We start from the raw sequence: 20493 nt of genomic DNA, 5'->3' as shown, positions 1-20493 counted from the left end.
CGGCGGGCCTGGCCTAGCTCCGACTTCTCCGACCGGGCCTCAGACCGCATGAGGTCCCGCAGCGAGAAGGACTACCGACTGCACAAGCACTTCCCCCCAGCTTTTATTTCCCAGGCATCACGGGGCTACATGACATCAGGTTTGTAACATAATTTGTCTATGCGAGAGAGCTTTATTGCGAGGCTGCTTCGGGATGTGTGTCTGGCTGGGAAGGATGTGTTGGTGGGTACGGAGGGGAGCTTGCGATCGGGAGGCTGAGTTGTTAGGAATAATGAAAAAAAAATAGCATACATCCACCATTTTGTACCTCTGCAAGATTCACAGGGGTGTCCTCGCAATATGGTGTTTAAAATCTATTAGTCTAGTGAAATAAAATGTATGAGAGAAACGGTTGCATCTCTGTTGCGGAAGAGCAGACAAAAATGCCTGGATGTGCAGAGCATGGAGCCCTTTGCGCCTTTTGTGCGTAAAAGCATGTGCTGGATATTTACAGCTCTCCCACACATTCCTCTTAAAATGCAGTTAACTCTCGTTAACTCATCAGGTTTTCGTGTTTTTCCATTTTGGAAAGGAAAAGGGTTACTTGTGGTTGCGATTGCAGTTGTCTTGTTACAGTCTCTCAGGCTTTCAGCTGCATGTTTCTGCAATGGCAAGGCATGTGTTGGTGTAAATGACTGTAAACACATTTGCATTTGTTTTTTGAGGTGCAGAAGGAGACCAGACCTCTGTATGTGGTGGAACACACACGTGCATGTATATTCATTTGTCAGTGGCTTTCAAGGAAGGCCGTAGGGAAATAATGGACACTGCACCAACATGTTTGTGCATGGGAAGGAGAAAGCACAAACAAAACAAAAAACAGCGCAGGGAAAGGCAGGCATCAGGGAGAGGCTTGGCCTCCGATGGAGTGCTGGTGAGATTTTGGAAAGCCTCAGTACTATTTGTAGGATCTGCTCCATCCAGAAATGCATCTTAATGGCCTTGGGATTAAGGCATTTCATAAACACCCAAAAGACGACTTGGGAAAATGCTGATGGGGAGGGGGCTGGGGGCAGAAAATCCTGGAAACCTCCTTTGTTGTTCTGCTGCCTGTTTATTGTGATGATAGGACATAATGTTTCATTATTATGGTGGCAAATTCCAATTTATCACAAAGGCACGTTTCTCCCTCTGAGGCACAATTTAGGTTGAGTAGGCAGATTCCTTGAAAGGAGAAAACTAAGGTATTTATAATGCGTTACTGAAAACGTCTCCAGCCCTGTACTGCTGTCCCCTCCCGCCCCATTTCTGCTGCAAAGGTTGAGCCAAAGATTGTGGTTTTCAGTTATATGCTCGCTTTCCTGTCTCTGGCCCTAATAAACGTATCTCTTTAGTAGGATTGGTTTTTAATGTTTTAAAAGTGCCTCGTGACTGGTTTTTTTCTTTCATGCCCAAGTACAAGAGAAATAAAATGCATTTTATTGAAAAATCTGCCGGTGTAAGAGTATTGTGCCATTTTGGCAATTGATGCTCTGGTTCCGGAGAAGTCACATAGTGAGTGGAAACAGCAAGGAAAATTTATGCTTGAACAGCTGAAGAGGAGAATGGTTGTGTTGGTGGAGTGGTTGACTTGTTCCATTGGTGCTGCAGGACTTGAAAGTGTCTGGAAAGCTGAATCTGACAATACTGCAAAGATTTTTCTTGTTCTGGGTGAATGTCCTGGTATTCCCAGTGTAAGATAGCCTGTGTCAGATCTGTTGAAGTCAGTACTTTTTAGGCCCTTCTTTCAGTGTGAAAGGCCATATTTAAAAGAGAAGGAGCTCACGTGAGCATTTTGTGCCAAGTGCTGTGGTTCTTGCTTGTTTTTAATTCTTCAGCAAAGTGCTCTGGCTCTGTGAAAGCTTTATGTTGGCAAGATTGGTACCAACCAACCAGACAGTCGAACACCAGCAATCTGCAGAATCAGATATGTCACCCTCCCTTTGTTGGCAGATACCTGTGTCCTTGAGAGGTAGGAGGGGGCACAGAATTTTAATCTGCTATAGATATTTTAAAGTAATCTCCAGACCAAGAATACTTGTTTATGACTATAGAGGGTAGTCATTTCAATTGCAACGACTGAAGATAAGAACAAATGTCATGTTAAGTTTTACTAATTTGTTAAAGTTTTTGGAGGGAGAACACGTTGAAAATTAAAATCAGCAAATATTTGCTGGTTTTGTTGTTTTGGGTTTTTCTTGTTGTTTTTTTCAACCTTAACAACAGCTTGTTAGGCTTTTATCTGGAAATGTAATTGTTCTCTCATAATGGATAGTTGCCACATTCATTTTTTAAAGGATCCTTGTCCACTGCCTTTCCAAATATTAGTTTTGGGAGGAATAGCTACTGTGTACACTTCTCACTATTTGAAGGAAACTCTCTTCCTTGCAGGAAATTTGTAGGAAGTTCTCTGGTGTAAAAATTGTGAGGATCAGGAATACAAATACTTTCTTTGTCACCCAGAGTGTTGTAGGAGAGAAAGTGTCCTGAAACACATGGGCTTTTCAGAGGACTGCATTCTGTTTATCCAACCATTTAACCTCATCACCAGTAACATTGTTGTGGTTATCTTTTAATTAAATGCCTCATTGTTTGGAATGGGGGTGGAGGGTGGGAAAGAAACCTTGGGGTTTTGCCTCAATTACTCTGCTTGGGGAAATGTGGAAATGCATACAATCGAACAACGTTCAGAAAGATGCTAAAAATCTTGAAATGTTAATATTCAAGTATGCCTGAATTGACTGGAGAAGCTATATATATTTCTTCCAGCACAGAGAAATACTGAGTAATGGTGCTGCAGTCAGTGCCATGGTGTTTTGTATGAGGAAAATACAGTCCCTAAGCAGAACCATGTTTATAATGGAAGTGCAAACCTCATGCTACAGTGGTGAAGCACATCTGAATTTAAGCAGCCTTTTCAGTAAAACTGAGTAAGGAGCAGTTTGATATTTGCTTGATTTGAAGCAGCATTGGTGGCTGGCCAGTCACATTTTGAATACTTGGGGAACAAACTGCCCATAATTATAGAAAATTGATGCAGATGCAATTCATATGAAATCTAAAGATTGTTTGACAGATGAATGGAGATGGAAGTAAGGAGGGAAAAAAGCAGACAATTTAGAAAATCACACATTTTTGCTTCTGAATAATCTCTTGATACGTGCTATTAAATAGGCTGTACTCCAGGGTTTCTTTAGGCCTCCTAGCAACCACTAGGTTCAAAGGCCATGCAAGGAGTTCATTGTTCATGCAGAATATTAATTTCCCAGTGGAGGACTGTCTTGGAGAAAAAACACTGAAAAAGAAAATTTCAACAATGTAGAGCTTCGACCTTGTGTGAGAAGAGAGGCTGAAAGTTTGAATCCAATACAATTCATATACATGTATACAGTACCTCTTACTGAAAACAGGGAAATATACTTGAAGTTTGTGATGTATTGCTGCTTAATTCAAGGGAAAATAAAGAAATCATATGCAACTGCCAAGCAGGATAAAATTTAATGCAACTTTGGTGGTCTCCAAACACTTAAATGGAATTATACATATATATATATATCTTTTCAAATATTGGAAGCTTCTTGCCTTTTTTTTTCCCTCTTTTTTTCTTTCTAAATACAAAAGCAAAGCCTGGATTTTGTTTTAGCAGAGAGAGGAGCTGCACCCTGTGATCGACCCAGCCATTAAATATTACTGGAACTGAGTAATGCTCTTGAAAGAAAAAACTTTATCTGCAGCCTTCTTCGTTTACTTTAATCGACAATTTTGGTGTTGGAGGTAACATGTCAGTTTGAGATGGAGGTGGTCTAGGGTAACAGTCACAGCATAAAGGAATGTCTGAAGAGCTTTCTGCAATGGTAAAAACTAATTCCAGAGCATGGTTGTTTGGAGGTTACCTTTGAAAAGTGTGCAGTTACTTTACTGCTCTTTGCTTTACATTTTCCTTGCAGAGGTTTCAGTCCTTCGAAGTTGAAGAATAAAATTCAGTCTCATTGTTGTCTGCTGTTACTGGAGTGTGATTACCAAGTTCAAGTAGAAGGGAAAGGAGAGAAGTATGTAACCCTGCTATCCAACTGATGGTATCTGTATGCAAATTAAAATTTGTAGGAGGAAAAGGTAACCTCATTCTCTCTTTCAGGAATGTTTGATGAAAGGTCTAGGACAAACTCTTCAAGCTCCTTGAACAGTAAGAAGGATCTTGGGAGTCATCTGAGCAAATTTGAGGGTCCTAAGTTTTTGTTTTGTTTTTTTTAAAGCTTGAACCTGTAAGTCTAAAGATTAATATTTGGAGATAATTACACATGAGCTGAAGAACTCAGTTTAACGTAATTGAGAAGTGCTAAATACACACAAAGCTCATTCAGTTCTCCTGTCCCTTAATTCAGTTATCTAAAGGAATATGTTGTAGCTTGAAAGCAGCTGTATTGTAATTAATATTTAATGGAATAATCAGTATTGCATCACCTTCTTCTTTTAAATGTGGTATTAAAAAACAGCTTCCCATATATCTTCTTAACAGTAATGTGATCTCTTTGCTTGCCTGAATTCTGAGTAGTTTTGTGTTGTTTTAGGCCAGACCCACTGCTGGGACAATAAAACCCGAGAGTGTATGGGTGTCAGTGGCTAGCAGGACCAGCTTTACCTCCTGGATCCTGCTCTGTCTCTTTTGCTTCAGTCTGTGGTGAACTGGTGAGCCCTGAGAGGGTCACTCAGTTCAGTTAGTTCAGGGGCTGTGCCTGCTTTATTGCTTGGGAGGTTACTGCTGGGCTCACTGTGTCTTTCCTTTTGGTCTCTGTGGCATCCCCTTACTGTGACAGAGAATTAGGAACTTTCACTGCATCCTGATATGGGGGAAGGATCTAAGTGTGCTGTATTTGTAGACCACAAACTTGGTTCAAGTTCACAGACCAGTTTCTACTTCATTTTGTTTTCTCCCTGGTTTCTTGCCTAAAAGAATACAAAAGACAAGCTCTTCTCTCCTGTAGAGCCCTGGTTTTTGTTCCTGTGGTTGTATGTGTGGTATTAAGTCACAGAGTGCTGTGCCCATGCCTGTGTGTTGTGTCACATGTATGCCTGGTCCTTGCCCACCAGGTACCGAGACATTTTCTGCATGCCCATGAGCTCACTTTTAGACTGAGCTGTGGGCAGGGTCCTGAGCACTGCTTGGGTGACCAAACTGCCCTTGTGTACCTGATGCTCTTCCTGGCTGATATGACCTATGAGTGTGGGAATCCAGAGTATCTCTTTTCTTCATGGCATTAGAAGTAAAATCAAAGAGGAATGAATATAACAAAGAGACTGTGTGTGTGCCTATCTTACCTAGACCTGTTCATGTTTCTATCTCAGTTCAAAGCACTCATCTCTGCAGGGCTAAGTTCCAGGTAATTTTCCCTTCCTAGCCCCTTGCTCTTGCTTGCATTCAAAGTTTCCATGTTCTCTCCGCTGGTTTGCTTGGACCTTTGGCCAGGTTGAGGGGCACAGAGGCACTCCAGGATCATGTCACCAAAGGCTGTCATTGACATTTGTGTTGGAGTGTCAGTCTGCGTCTGAATACATTTCTAGTTGTGTTTTCTGGTAATCCTGTGACTGAAGTAATTTTTCTATATGCACACTAGGTATCATGATAGACTACTGAAGATACAGGAAGCTCCTCTTTCAGGAGCAGACAAGGGTTCAGAACAAACACAGTACTGATTCATCACAAATAGCTCCCAGTCTTTCACAGGTGTAGAGGTTATACCCCGCTGGCAACATTTGATGAACCTGAAGGGTGTTGAATATCTTGCCATTTTGGAATTGAATAGCAACCACATCTTTGCAAAATGCATTATTTGTTGGAGGGGGCTGAAATGTGAGGATTCTGCAGATCACCTTGGGTTAGCTTGATAACCTGCTCAGCTGTGAGCAAATAGGCCTTCATTTGTATGCTGGAAAGTTCATCCCAGAGTAAACTACTATCTTTGTAACATTCTTTGCACGGTTTAAAGACATATAAGTACCATCAGAAGACCAGAAAGATTCCATTTTGCTAAGCATGTTGTAGAAATCCTCCAAAAATTGGAGGTTTCTTTTCAGTTTTCTGGAAGGTTCTTTAGCATGACTCTGCTTTATATCCCATAGCAGGTTGTAAAATATCTCTGTGAACAGCATTAAAACAGAATTAAATCCAAATTCTGGGTCATCACTCAAGTAAAGCAGTGCTGAAAAAAATTGCAGGTTCAGTTACTCTTGGATCCCCCTAAGCATGCTTTTACATAGTTGGAAGTGGCCAGACAGTATCAGCCATGACCAAAAATTGTCAGCTAAATAACACAATGATGTTTGGGTTTTTTCCTTGAAAAACATTATACTTTCCATTAGTGTAAATGACAAAACTGCCATTAAATTACTAAAACTGGATATCTGATGGGTTTGGTGGTGTAGATGTAAATCTTCGCTTGGAAATATAGATTTCCGCTTGTAAGAAGTAACTAATTAATGCTTCATGCAATTCTGTCCAACCATTTGGTTTAGTTTTTATCAGAAGAGGGGAAAAAGGATAGAGACCATTAAAACTGAGACCTGAGTGCCTGAACTTAAACGGAACACTTTCATTTATAGGTCTTTTTTTCTAGATTAATTAGATAGGACCGGAAGCAGAAACAAGGGTTAAAAGCTTTTCTGAGAGTCTCAGGAAATTGTCCTTCTGTACTCGTTCTTGCAGAATTTTTGGTATCTAGGCCGGTAGCAACCAGAGTAGTCCCAGGGAAAATGCTTGAATATTGAAGTTGCAAAAATTTCCCAAATCAGAATTTGTTGCTCCCAAGTGATTGCCTGTAGCTATGAAAGGGTATGAAAGTTGTTTATAGCTACTGGCTTCCTTTTTTCAGCATGTTTTATTGAGTTGGCTGCTCTACTGATGCTGTTTTGTATCTCACTCTTGGATGACATATAGGTGCTGGAATTATCTTACTCAAATTGCCTGTGGAGGGGGGTGGGGAAAAAGGAAGACCTGGCTTTACAGCGAGTATATTTGGGTGTGCAGCATGATGGAGTGGGTAGAGCAGTCTAGTTTAGACAGAATCCTGATCTGTATTGGCAGCTTTTGAACAGGCTGCAAAAGGTAACTGAAACAAGAAAATTTGATTTTCAACAGGCTTGAATTAATTATAAAGAGGATAGCAAGTTCCCCTTTTCCTTCCCTCAAAGAGAGATTAAAATCACTGGATTTGAAAGTTAGTAGGCAAGGGAGTTATTCCCAGTTGTATCAGTCACTGACTTTGTTTTCCTGGGTACTTTTAACTGTTTCTGCAGTTCTCTGTGCTTCTGTTTTAATCAGTTCAATAGGAGAATCTTCTCCTTTGTTTTATACTGTAATATTGCCCATTACAAAGAAAGGATCCTTTCTCAACCCAGGCTTTGATTTGGTAATGGCAGATAAGAACAGACATCCAGTAATAGGTGTGTTCAGTGTGAACATAGCAGTCCTCGTTCTGCAAGTGAAATCCTATGTTCAGATCAACACTGTGTTCTCAGAATTTTCCATCTCACTTCCTGCAAGCCAAAAGAGAGGGCCTGTTTATAATACCATCAGTAAATGATGTGAAGTGAGTGTTACTTGGTACTGTTATCACTACTACCTTGTCAACCAACTCCTCACAACCCAAAAATAGTTCTGTTTTTTATCAAATTGTAGATTATGTGATTCCTATAATTTTTAAAGTATGTGTGTGTTTTCTTGTTGCTTCAGTGGGAAATACTATCTGCAGAACATCACTACCAATGCACAATTCACTAGAAATTTCAAGTTGTGATATTGAAAAAACACATCTCGATGTTTTTATTGAATTTCATACGGTGTAAAAGCACCAGAGTAAGAATGAACTTGAACTGCTTTTATTTTGTGGACCTTATGTGTATATTTGGGTATTGTGAAAAAGAATGAAGGAAAAGTTGATCTCATTTATACTAGGTCTTTTTATTTTACTAAAGGAGCAAGAAGAGAGACAGCTGAGGCATCTTGCCAGTCTTTCATACTGTATCTGTCTTGCAAAGTTTACTCCTAGCTTTTGTTTCGTGTGATACATTAAAGATGTAGGCAGTACAGTGCATTCAGCTTTCAGCTCTAAACAATTAAGCAGTAACTGCTTCTGTTTAGCAGTTTTTCTTTTCAAAAGTTGTCCAGATAACTTAGATGAACTGTAGCTCTATTCCTATGCCTTACTGACCAGGGGTTTTATTTTGAAAAGCATGTCTAATGTGAGAGTAGAACAGGCCCACAGATACTACTTGTCATCTTCTCAAACATGATCAGGAGTGCAGGTGCAGTTTGGCTGGGATGCTGGAACTGAAGGAATATGGGAATGTCTTCTTGGGTTTGGGTGGTATCTGTCCTCACTGTGGTATTTGTGTCAATGAAGGATCTTGTACACCCATTGTTGAGGTGCCAGTAGTGATAAATCTGCATTTAATGATCTCGAAACATCTTTTCTAGTTACCATTTCCTTTCCCAGCTATATTGTTTAAAGAAAAAAAACGGAATGGCTCTTTTTAGTGAATCTGACCTGCACATTTTGGGGTTTAGAGAGTATAATAGACAGTTCAGAAATACTTAATGCAGCCTGGAAAAAGCAAAGTTCAGTATGAAAGCTGAGTTCATCATAACACAGGAAGCTGTGTTCTAGGGAGAACCTAGATTGTATAAATTAGTTTCTTTGCCCATTTGTGTTCTTTTAATTTCCTCCATAATTTCCTATGAATTTCCTGTTGATGACCTGTGACCTAGTTTGTAGTTGAACTTCTGACCATATGAGATAATGTTGTAAATGCTATAAATTGGACTGTTTATCCTGTAAGCCAGTAAAGATGATGTACTGAATTTCATTGTGATACTTAACTTTGCCTCTTAAATTTTCACAGCATTTTAGAGTGAAGTACCATTCTTCATTTTCATAGGACATTCTAAATTCTGCTCTTGTGAGACTTTGCATTCTTGGACCATACTGTGGTCTGTTTCACAAAATGTGAGCCTTAAACTAAATATTTTTTTAAACAGAGTGAAGCAGAACTATTTTTTACAAGGTTTTCTTCAGATTTGTGTGCTTTTAGGTGTAATTACTGCATTGCTGGCTGGGTGAGTAGAGTGGCCAGAAACTTCAGAGAAGTTTATTGCCTGTAACATGAAGTTTGGAACAGCTGCAACTTGCACTTGTTAATTGGGTGTGTCTGCAGTACATCTCTTTTGAGGGATGGAGGACAAATACCAGTGGCCATGGAAAGTTCACCCAAGGCCCAAGCAATCTCTCAGCCTCTGGTTTCAGGGCAGTTCCATAGATGAGGAGATGAGATTACAGGTGGGAGCAGATTGGCTGCCTGTTTGTCCGTGCACTGACCTCCTCCCCTTGCACTAGTCCAGTCAAAAATTATCAATAAAGGAAGTCCGTTTTCAGGGAATATTTAGGGGTTTGTAATGTGTTACAAATAGATCTTTAGTCTCTGCTTTCATTATGGATGGATGTAGTTACTTTTCTTCCTCTTTAGATACAAATGTTCCATAAGCAATGAATTTCAAGAGTGAAATCTTAAAATTATATTTGCATGGGATGTCTGCATAGGAATGGATTTGACTGATATGTCTTTACAGAACAGAGAAGCAAGAAATGGTTTTCTGCATTTTTTTCCTTCCAGCTTTAATGAAATCTCAGTTTCTGAACAACTTCTTCCAGTTTTGTTGGAAAAATATATAGCCATCCCCAAATGAAACCTTTTGCATTTTTTGCTTGTTGCTAAAATCATGAGGCATTTTCCTTTGAATCAGTCTTAGGTTCAGTCTGTGTAATTATTTTAATTGCAGAAATATTCTTCAGTAACCATAGGTGTAAAATTCAGGCATGTTTTAGAGACCTGGCTTTAAAAATCACATTCTTAACTACCTCTTTTCACAAGAGGCTGGAGTAGCTATGTGAGGTATTGTTTATATTAGAGCCACATACAATAACTTTTCTCCAGATGTGGTCAGCCATACTGCCTGTTGTGCAGCACAGTAAAATATGATTTATGTAAGTTTATTTAATTGGATATGTGGCGAGCCTGTGCTCTGTGTGCATGGGCTGATAGTTCTATATAAGAAAGTACCTTAAGGCCCCAAGGGTCTGACTGTGTCCTTTAGTGGGAAAGTGCACAGAGTTTTGGTTGACTGTTTAGATAGGAAACCTTAACACACAGCAGTGCTCCTTCCACAAACAATGCATATACCCATCTCTCTTGCACGTATTCTTTGCCTCCATAGGAGAATTGGAAAGGTTGGCAAGGATGTAGCTGTAACTGCTGAGTAATTCTCCCTTTTAATTGGAGTCTGCCTTTGAATTAGGGCCACAGATTGGACAGCTAGAGAAAATGGGACAAGTTTACCAGAAACAAGGGCGGGTATAAAGGCAGAGCACAAAAAGAGGAGTCGTGGGCAGAGTTGCTGTTCTGCCAGAGAAGGCTGATGTTGTGTTCTGGTCACGAGAAGTATGCTTCACTTTTACCAGCTCACCCTTAGATCTCAATTTAAGTCCTTAAACTGACTGTATTTAAATCAGGACCATTGGTCCTTCATTTGCATGCCTCTGAGCTAATTTCAAAATTGATACAATATTTTTTCTGCCTACTAGATGATAATCTCGTTTGGTTTTCATCGCAGTGCTGATTGTTCCAAACAGACCAACAGGCTCTACAATACAGTACACTTGGCTTTTTATGGTTATTCTTTTTTATCCTAACAGTGATTCCTTTTTCACACCCACAGCAGTGTACTTAAGTACAGTGAAGTGTTTCACTGTAGATTACGTTTAGAGTTAAATCATGAAAAGGTAAGTTAAAAGAGTTGAGGTAAAAAGCTCAACATGCCTGTGTCATTATAATTCATTCACTAATTAATGTTGCAGTTCAATAGGATGTTGTGGATCAAGCGGTGAGAAAGCATACAAAAAGGTGTTGATACTGAATTTTACGAGTGTGTTGGTGTCAGACCAAGCTTTGTCAGTACTAGGCATGTCAAAATTGTCTGACAGCACAGCTACCCATGGGAAGTGTTATTTTATCTCTAATAGCAAATTAGCTTCAAACCTTTTTCTCAGATCAGGGCATTTGACCTCTTACGTACTCCTGAATGGATGGATGCATGTATGTGATTGCTGTGCATAACTCTGGGAGGGCTATTTTGCTGTGGGGGACCAGCAAGGAGAAAAAAACCATCTAAAACCTGCTCTGGTATACGTTGCCATTCAGTAGCAGTTTTGGATTATGTTTTTCCAGCAACAAGTAAAAACCTGAGAGTGGCTGTGCCAGTTAAGACCCTGGTCTGTCTTGCCCACTCTGCTGTGTCCAACTATAACCACAAACAGATATCTAAGGAAGTAGAGAGAGAAAGCAAGTGCATCAGGTGCTCCCCCTGGTATGCTTCCCATCCTTTGCTATTGGTTCAGGCAATACAGTTTGTTTAGCAGTCCTCATGATGTTTGCTTGCAGGTACACTCTGTGATACCAGGCAGTGTTAGGGGAGTGGCAACCTCATCTTGCATGTGTGCATTGTCAGTACTAAACTAGCATTAGGTTTCATCCTGTCCTCTTTTGCTGCTTTTCCTAATAATGAGGAATATATGCATGTGAGAAGGAGGTTTTCAGGTTCTTGGTATTTTTGGTGGTAGAAAAACAGCAGATCAGCTGTTAGGTCAAGAGGCAACATTAATCCCATGTCTCCAAACAACACAGACATTGCAGATTCCTGTAACTTGGATATTAATAGGATTCATGTCATCACACATTCTCTTCTGAAGTCACAAAAGAAGCATTTGTTAATTATTTCTGTAATTCCATTTACTCTTTTCACATAGTTTTCTTCTCCTAGTTCCTTCCTTTCCTTTCCCTCAGAATTCTGGGCCTCATGAGCCCTCTCATCTTGAAGGTGACATGCCTAGATGAAAGGCTTGCATTAAGCAGGAATTTCTTGTTGTATCAACTGTTGACATTCCAAAAATGTCAACTCCTGATTCAAATTGCAAGCAGGATCTGGTGCCTAGGCATTAGTTGTTTCCAAGTCTCCTGCTTATTGGTAAAGTGGAACTGCTGTTTCAAGACAGCTGTTGAACTAAGAAAAGGATGCAGAAGTGGGTCCTAATGTTTCATGTCTCCAAGGTATCCCTTTTCTTTATTTTGGAGGCATTGGCTGGCTCACAAGACTAATCTTGGTTGAACTAATAGCTAAAGGCCATAACTTTATAGCATGGCTTCCTGAGCTTATGACACATTGGGTGTCTCTGTAAAAGTGCTGGTTTTTTGAAGAAGGCAAATGTTCAACATGTCTGAAGGCTGATGGACTGCAGGGATTTCAAAATTCACATACCTGGATTTTCATATGGGCCTGAACTAACTCTATCCATGTGCTCAGTGGGTTGCCTTTAAAAACACTGGTGGAGTGTAAAGCTGAATACAGTCACCATTCTCTCTGCAGAGCTGCCTGAGTATCCATCAAAATTATGTCCCAAGCCCTGTCAATCCATAGACCAGCATAACAGAAATACACGTTCTGAAATAAATTTCAGCTGTATTGTGTAGAAGTGGATGGAGACAACTGTGTGTGGTGATTCTTCCAGAGATTTTCTGTGTATGTACTGCACATGGTCCAGCCCTCCCAAGATATCCACTATGCACATTCACTGATGCTCACAGGAATCATCTCTTTGCTGTGTATGTACAAAACAACTTTGCTGCATGTACTGAGTGACATCATATATTCATACATGTTTATATAATTTTATTTTATACATATATATTTATATGTATATTCTTTTTAAGACTGCTCTTTTTACTCTCCAGCCTTCTGGTGAAGGTTTCTATATATTGTTAATGTAACATCAGAGCACATCCATTTAATATGTTTCACTTGAGGAGGCTGTGTTTTATACCAGTATGAGTGTATTTTGTTTATGCTTTGTGTACATCTGCAGGTGTTTATTTAGATGTGCATGCTGTTAGTAATTGTAATTGATGCTGGAAATGTGTTTTCTAACAAGAGTAAAATATAAACATTGAAAAAAACCCAATGCAAATGGTAGAAAATATAGGATAGAAAACAGTAAATATGATAACAAGTGATGAAATTTTCATAATAGACTTCAGTTTAAAAAAAATGGAAGAATTTCCTCTCAGCACTCTCTGAATTTGTCACTTGTTTTATTTGCAGAACTGTTCTTAAACACCATTGTAGCACCGAGATTCTCACAGGACATTGACTTTCATCCGCTCCAGTCCATGATCCAATCTGTCTAGTGTGTGCTTAATCAGAGTATCTCCAAAGTCCATGATTTTAGAGTCTGAAGCTACTATTCCATATTTTAAAAATAGCATTTTAAACTCTAGTGCACAATGAAAACATATCAAATGTCATTTGCAAGATTTGAAACCTTTTTTTCGTAAATTTTTGAAAAAAGTATGTGCTTTTAATCTCTATTAGCTAATTTAGAAGTAGCAGCAGAGGTCAAATGTTAAATGTTTAATTTGGTTTCTCTAATTGTAGGATCATTAAAAATCACCTAATTGACCATGGGGTTAGATTCTTCTTTGTATACCAGTACAATTCTGCTGATTTTTACCTGAATTATTGCTAGTCTATGGTAGCATGAGAGCAAAAGCAAGGCTGTTGAGTTCATTGCTGGCAACAGTAGAATGGTTTCTGTAGACAGAGCCAGGCAACAAAATTGGACTTTACTTGATGGTGCTCAGGGAAGACCAAGGATCATTTGCACTATGAAAGCCATCAGGCTTTAGTCCTGCATTTATTAGTGGTATTGGTTTATTCCTAATTGTCTGATTTAAAGGAGGATCATCACACTGCTATGGAGTATCTCCCTTTGCAGTAGCTGTCATTGAAACGAGTGCTGTCACTGCTGTGGCAGTGGTGCCCTCAGTGTGCTCTCCCATGTGCACTGTAGCTGGCAATCCCCTGCTTGCACAGGGGTGAAAGGGAGGATCTGCAGCTCTTGGTGCTCAGGTAGAGGGGAGGACCCTGAGGCACTTAAGTCAAAAGCATGTAGGTGGACAGAAGGGGAAGACCTGGAGCCAGAAGTGGTTACTGTTGAGTATTGCTTGTAGACTGTTCTAAAATCAGGGCAAGATGCCTGGTTCTGTGGTGAGATGTCATACCTTGCTGAAATGTGCACTGGTGTGACATCACAAAGTTTGCCTTTCCTTCCTGTGATTCTGACCTGTGCCTTGCTGTCACTGCAATGTGGCAGCCCCTTCCCTGGATGTTACAGCAGAAGAGCAGGCAGAAAACGGAAGTATTCAAAGGGAGAATTCTTTGAGTGGAGGTTGCAGGACTTTTCCCTGGTAGTTACAACCAGCTATTAAAGTGAATAAACCCCAGCAAGTCTTTGTGAGCTGTGTTTTCCATTCCTTTCTCTCATCTCTCCCTTCTAGGTAGTTTGATGTCTCTTTCTATGTCTGGGCTTCAGTCTTACCTCAGTACACCTTGTGGTGGGTCACCAAGACTTGTGGGAACATAAGATCTTTGAGGCTGCTTCCCTCTCTCTCAAGTTTGCTTGAGGCTGTCCAAGAGCTATGATGTGGAAGAGCAGTGCTAAGAGAGACAGAAGTGCCACACCACACATTCCATTATGAAACCAAACCATCCAAGAAGTTTACAAACATGTCTCCTCTGTGGGGACCCTGATTTCAGATGTTATAATTCACTTAATAGTTACTTCATAGAAAAATTATGGTTAAACCCAAAGCATTTTACTAAATGCAAAAGCTGTCTTTAATCCCAATTTCATGTTTTCTTCTCAAATTAACACATTCTTTTCTGATTTTCCCCTTTCCTCTTTCAGCAGTGGAGAGGAATAAGCTAAGTAACTGCTGGAAACCTGTAGGCTGTGCCCTCTTGTAAAGCATACGTGCTCCTTTCTATTTGAAGCTGGAGTAGTATATTTAATGCAGCATCAGGAGGAACACTGGATGTGTAAATATTACAGGAGCAGACCATAAATAAAGTTGGAACATTCAGCAGCGCTTCACAACACTGAAATGAAGTATATGCAGTGCAGTGTTAGTAAATGTTTATATAAAACATGCTACAGTATTACATTGAACAATTATACCTCTCTTATCTCAGCATTTATCTCTAGCTAAAGCCAAGTGGCTTGCAGGTTTAAGTTGCTCAGTATTTTTGAAGTGAGTGTGGTAATGACATATGCTAAGCGGCTGAATTTTATGTGTGAGCATTTTGGGTATTTTTCTTGGCCTGACTACTTTATCTTTGAAGACACAAATGTAGTCAGAAGGAAAAGGCCAAAGTCTAATGAGTTGAATTGCAAGAACTGATGTTGGCACTTGCATTTAAATCTTCTCTTTAGTACTTGCATCTCAACTTTGCCATTTTTGGAAATCTTTTGTATAGAAATACTAACATGAATGTAAATCCTCTGCCAGCCTTCTTGTCACATCTTTCACAGCCAAAAACGGTTTGGATGGTATAGTCATGGGTGGGGTGGTGGGACTCTGAGACCCTTTGCTCAAGGAGCTAATGGCCTGCTACCAAGTCTGTCTGACCAAGCATTTGTGAAAGGATGGGTGTAGTGCAAGCTAATTTGTTGAATGTATCATGGCTACTACTGTGTTGAAAAATTGTAAAAGCTGCCTGAAACCAGTTCAGAGCAGCAGTGAGAGTATATAAAGAGTATATATATGGCTTGTTTAAAGTGATCTAGAAATCATAGTTATGCTCAGCTATTTAAAAGTGATCTAGAAATCATAGTTATGCCCAGCTGTTTCTTGGTGTGCGTGGATTTGTTGTATTGGTTTTGAAAAGGAAAAAAACATAACCTGCTTTTGTAGATAAGAAATTCATGTTTGCTGCATAGTTTTTTCATTTAGTGTGTGAATCACAAAAGTTGGAATCTTATGTTGCTTGTCATGCATTCATGATTAGAGAAGATGACCTCATTGTGTTTGCAGCTATAATTTACACGGAAAAATAGCATTAAGGATCAAATTAATACTGAATTGATAGCTGTTCTTAGGATAGTTCATCAAACAAGACCAGCCAGCTCTTCTTGTGATATCAGCAAATCTCAGTACCTTGCCAGTAGTGCAAAGCTTGGAAATACTGTGGTCTGGCTTTGGAGGTCAAGGGTGGGATGCGCTTTCTGGTGATTCTCAGAGCATCAGCAGTACAGAACAAGTGAAGCCAAAAGTAATGATGTGTGAAGGGATTTATAAGCTGGTTTTGGCAGGATTTATAGCCATTTTTTCTCAAAAGGTCACTGACAAATCTTTCTCAGACCAAGGAAACAAGTTGTATTTCAAGACTGTGTCACCAAGAGAAAGAGACCATTATTATTTGTTTTCTTTGCTGTTATCTTGTGGTGTCTGCTCAAACACCTTCATACATCTCAGGACTTTTGGTGATCTGACAGTGTCTCTATTCTGAATTATTTTCAAAATAAAATAAAAGTTTTACCTCTTTATATGCACTTCATCAGCAACTTTCAAATAGTTTCCTGTTGCATTTGTAGACAGTTTGACCTGTAAAATATCAGCAAGTATGAGCAGAATTTCAGAAAACTGTATCAAACCAATGATTTTGAGCTACTGCTATGTCTGCTTTGCGTCTGGTTCTCAGAGATGAGAGTCCATCTGTGCAACATTTTTGCTCCTGGCCTTTACCTTGAACCTTCCTGCTTTTATCTCACCCTCCCCTGTTCTGGGTGCTTGGTCCCACCCAATCACCCTGCTTTCTAGAAAAGCTTCCTTCCCACAACTTTGCCTTCTGCTGTTGTAAAACACAGGCAGAGCTAGAAGTGCAAAGCAAGACAAGGTTTACTTTTACAGGGGAATCAAAATAGAACTCTGACTAATCAACATAAGCAAGGTATCAAGATCTATTGGCTTTGGGAGTACAATCAATTTCTCTTCAAGGTGAAGAGAATAATATGCTGTATTTGGAGAGAGAATATTTTTTATTTTTTTATTAGTGGGTGGTGTGCATTTATGTATTGTCTTTATATAGATTCATTTACTTATGCCCAAAAGCAGTAGTGCTTTCCTCACACATAGTCAGGATCTTTTTTACTGGGATGCAATGCAGTGCAAATCAGTGTCTTCTCAGTAGATATCAACAAGAAGTCATAGCAAGTTCAATCTATTTTGAGGTTTTCTTGCTATCTTTTATTTAAAACCAGCTTAATCTAAAAATCAAAAACAAATATTGTGCACCGATCATCAGCATGACTCATTTTGTGATTTGTGGGTAAGTTGTTTTGTTGATTTTGCTGATTTGAAATTTTATGGTTTGGAGAGTTAAGGTAGTTGCATTTATTGTTTGCACAAACAGTGTGATATTTTGTCTGGGGATGACAGTGGTATGTTCAATTAGCAGTTTAAACTACTTAAGTAACAGTTTAAAACTACAAAATACCTGTTTGTTAGGGAAAAGTCACTAGCCAAAAGCTATAGCAAAACGATCTTGAATTTTTTAACCTAACAAACAAACTTCATCCCAGAAATACAAATTCAAGTGTAGCATCTGGGATACTATTGTTCCCCCATTTTTAGGCCATTCGTTAGAAAGAAAGAAAATAAAAATAAACCAGGAATGAAAGCCAAAATACTCTGACTTTCAATCTAGTCATTCTTCTGTGCAAAAATATTTTTTTTAGATCACGTGGCTCACTTAGGTTGCACTTAAGTTCTAGTGGCAAGAGTACTTGTTCAGGATTTAGTGCATTCAGAATTTTAAAGTAGTTGACCCAGACTTTTATATTTAAACTAAAATGAATAGGCATATGGCAAGTGGAACAACATAACCACTCTGCTGCCTCAAAATTCTTTTGAGGTCAAGAATTTGAAAACAGGAACCTATAGTGCAGTTTGTGAATACAATAGGAACAGCTGGTGCTCAGCACTTTTGAAAATGAGGTCACTTTATTCTTGGTTAAAATGTGCAAAATGGGTCATCTGGGCATAGGCTTAAGACAAAGGCTGAGCACGTGGCCATTTATAACCAAGTTGTCCATGTTTCCAGAACCAGTTGGTTAAAAGGATTCAGTGAAACAAGGAAACACTGGGATAGGTCTGCACTTTCCCAACTTTTGGAAGCATAGCTCCTTATCGTCTACCAGGACAATAAATCACTGCCATGTATTTTCAAAGATCTGCTGATGCTGAGGATGACATCATCCATATTTTCCACAGTCACCCCTCCCTCTGATGCCTTTCTGCTCGTCCTTCACATAACCTACTTTAGGAAACACTGCTCTATTGTACCGTCCTTGGGAACGCTGCCTCTCCACCAGTCTCAGCCCTGGGACTTCCCTGGACCTGCCAGCAAAACAAAGGAGAAAATCCCAAACATGCACAAACTCTGTAGCATCATTAGCAAAATCTAACAATGCATTAGGAAAGATAACAAGAACACTACTTAGATCTGACTTACGATTTTTCATTATAAATATTCTGTTAAAAATATTCATAGGTTAATGGCATTAAGGCCACATTTTACATGTTTGGCATTAAGGCCACATTTTACACTTTTGTTACTTGAACAGCTGTTGCTAACATATCCAGGATGATAGCATGAGTCATAGGATACAGGTATATTGAATTGGCAAATTTGAGACTGATACTGGTTGCTGTTGAGTGTTGTATGACATGCATAAGAAGTTTGGCATGGGAACTTTTATTGCATTCAATAAGCATGTGCAGGCTCTTCCAGACCGTGCCTCCAGTCATCCCAATAGCCTGTACAGACTGGCATCTGACTGAACTCCTTGAGTATCAAGATCATAGGAAAAATCCAGATTGGAATGGATCCCGGGTGATTGTAGTCCACCCTCTTCCATGTGAGGCCACGCCATTCCTCTCAAGAGGAGTTGAATCTTTGTGCTCAAACAATGCTTTTTAAATCAAAGTAAATTCTATTAATTTATTTGGGGAGTACTACATGCAAATCACACTGGCTTCAAGCAAAGGCTTGAAGCCCATGCTAAAGTAAATTGCCCATGCTAAAGTAAAGTAAAGTTAATTCAAGGACTACTCATTTTGTCATTAATGATCTTACCTAGAAGAGTATTTTGTTAAACCTAGCCATTTATTGCTTTAGTGCAAAAAATAGTGATTTTATTGATTGCATAACATTTCTGTGTCTTTGTTCACATTTTTCATGCAGTTTCGGGACTTGTTGATGTTTCTTGGCCCAAGAAAGTATGTAGTTACATTGGCAAGAATAAAAGCGAAGGGGAAAATACCACTCGGTTTTCAAGTCCTGTGTATTTTGTCTCTGAAGGTGGACTTGTGCTGGAATTATTCAGGGCTGCATCTCATAGCTAGCACCACATTTCAGACGAGCCCATGGGAATGTTTCTTATTATTTTCTTATAACTGTAAGTTTAATTTACTGAGGCAGGCTTGAAGATTGCCTTTGTATGAGTGAGGTGATTTGCCTGTCCAAACCAGGCTTACATTTTGGCTAGTCTTTAACAAGAGCTGTCAAAACGAGCATGGAGGAACACAACAAAGTGGTGATAGCAGCAGTACAAGGAGTTCTGGACTGGAAAAGCAGAATGCAATTAGACATTTCCATGGCTGGCAAAGCGCAGCGAGTACTAAGCTGGGGTATCAGCACACATTGCTGCAGAACGGTGTTGCTTCTTTGATGGAAGGAAACACTTTTCAAATCCAAACCTGTAACACACAGGGTACAACATGTGTGTTATAGGTTTGGATTGGAAACGTGTTTCTCTTCCCTCAAAGAAGCTTTCACTGAACCCTGATGTGATAAATGACAGCTAAGTACTTAATATGAAGATGCATAACAGATGAGAGTTTTTTCTCTGTACCACAAGGCAGTCAAAAATACAGAAATACTACCTTCTAATACCATGTGGCTTTATTACTTTCAGTTTTAACAGTGGAGAAAAGTGCTTAAAAAGCAAAGCAGAAGATTCCCACAGTGTCTTTCCGTTTCAAAGGTCCAGCTTGGATGAATTGCTTCACTGAAGTGTAATTAATCACTAGCTGTGAGATGGAACAAGGGAGGCTGGCATAGCAGATAGAAGAAAAATTGTCTGCAGGATGCACAGATGTATGGGCCATGTCTGGAGGAGCACTGGTGTTGTCTGTTTTGTTGTCATGACATGAATTGTGTCTCTCTTTTGACTTCATCCCAAGTTTGAATAATTTTCAGGTAATGAGGGAGACTGTTCCAGCCTTTTGCAATCACTGTAATTGATTCTGGCTTTGCAGAAGAGGTATTTAAATAGTAATGGTAGTATTTAGTAGTCATTTGTATTTCATTTCATCCTCAATTGAAACTGTTGTTGAATTAAAAAATATAACACTCTCTAAGTTATTTCTCTAGGATATCAGGTGTAGTCTTTTAAATCCTTGCAGAAGTTGCATGCTAAAGAAGTCACATTTAATATGGATCCCACTTAAAAAAGAGCAGTGTCTGGCATTCCT

At 39.4% G+C, this 20493-nt stretch overlaps 1 protein-coding gene across 3 annotated transcripts in view; it reads left to right on the top strand.

Annotated features, from left to right (window-relative positions):
- The first annotated feature begins 6 nt into the window (after window positions 1-6).
- The window catches only part of STOX2 (storkhead box 2), a 71445-nt gene continuing 50958 nt past the window's right edge, over window positions 7-20493 (top strand). For 2 of the 3 annotated variants that reach the window (XM_014312129.2, XM_031066201.1), the window contains exon 1: window positions 7-139. In XM_014312129.2, coding sequence (XP_014167604.1) covers window positions 49-139 — 91 coding nt within the window. In that variant the 5' untranslated portion in view covers window positions 7-48. The remainder of the gene's footprint in view (window positions 140-20493) is intronic. The other variant, XM_031066208.1, reaches the window with a different exon arrangement.

The sequence above is a fragment of the Geospiza fortis genome, unplaced genomic scaffold, assembly GCF_000277835.1.
Source record: "Geospiza fortis unplaced genomic scaffold, GeoFor_1.0 scaffold40, whole genome shotgun sequence".
Lineage (NCBI taxonomy): Eukaryota > Metazoa > Chordata > Aves > Passeriformes > Thraupidae > Geospiza > Geospiza fortis.
The sequence above is the reverse complement of the archived record's forward strand: the minus strand, read 5'-3'. Positions and strand labels throughout refer to the sequence as shown.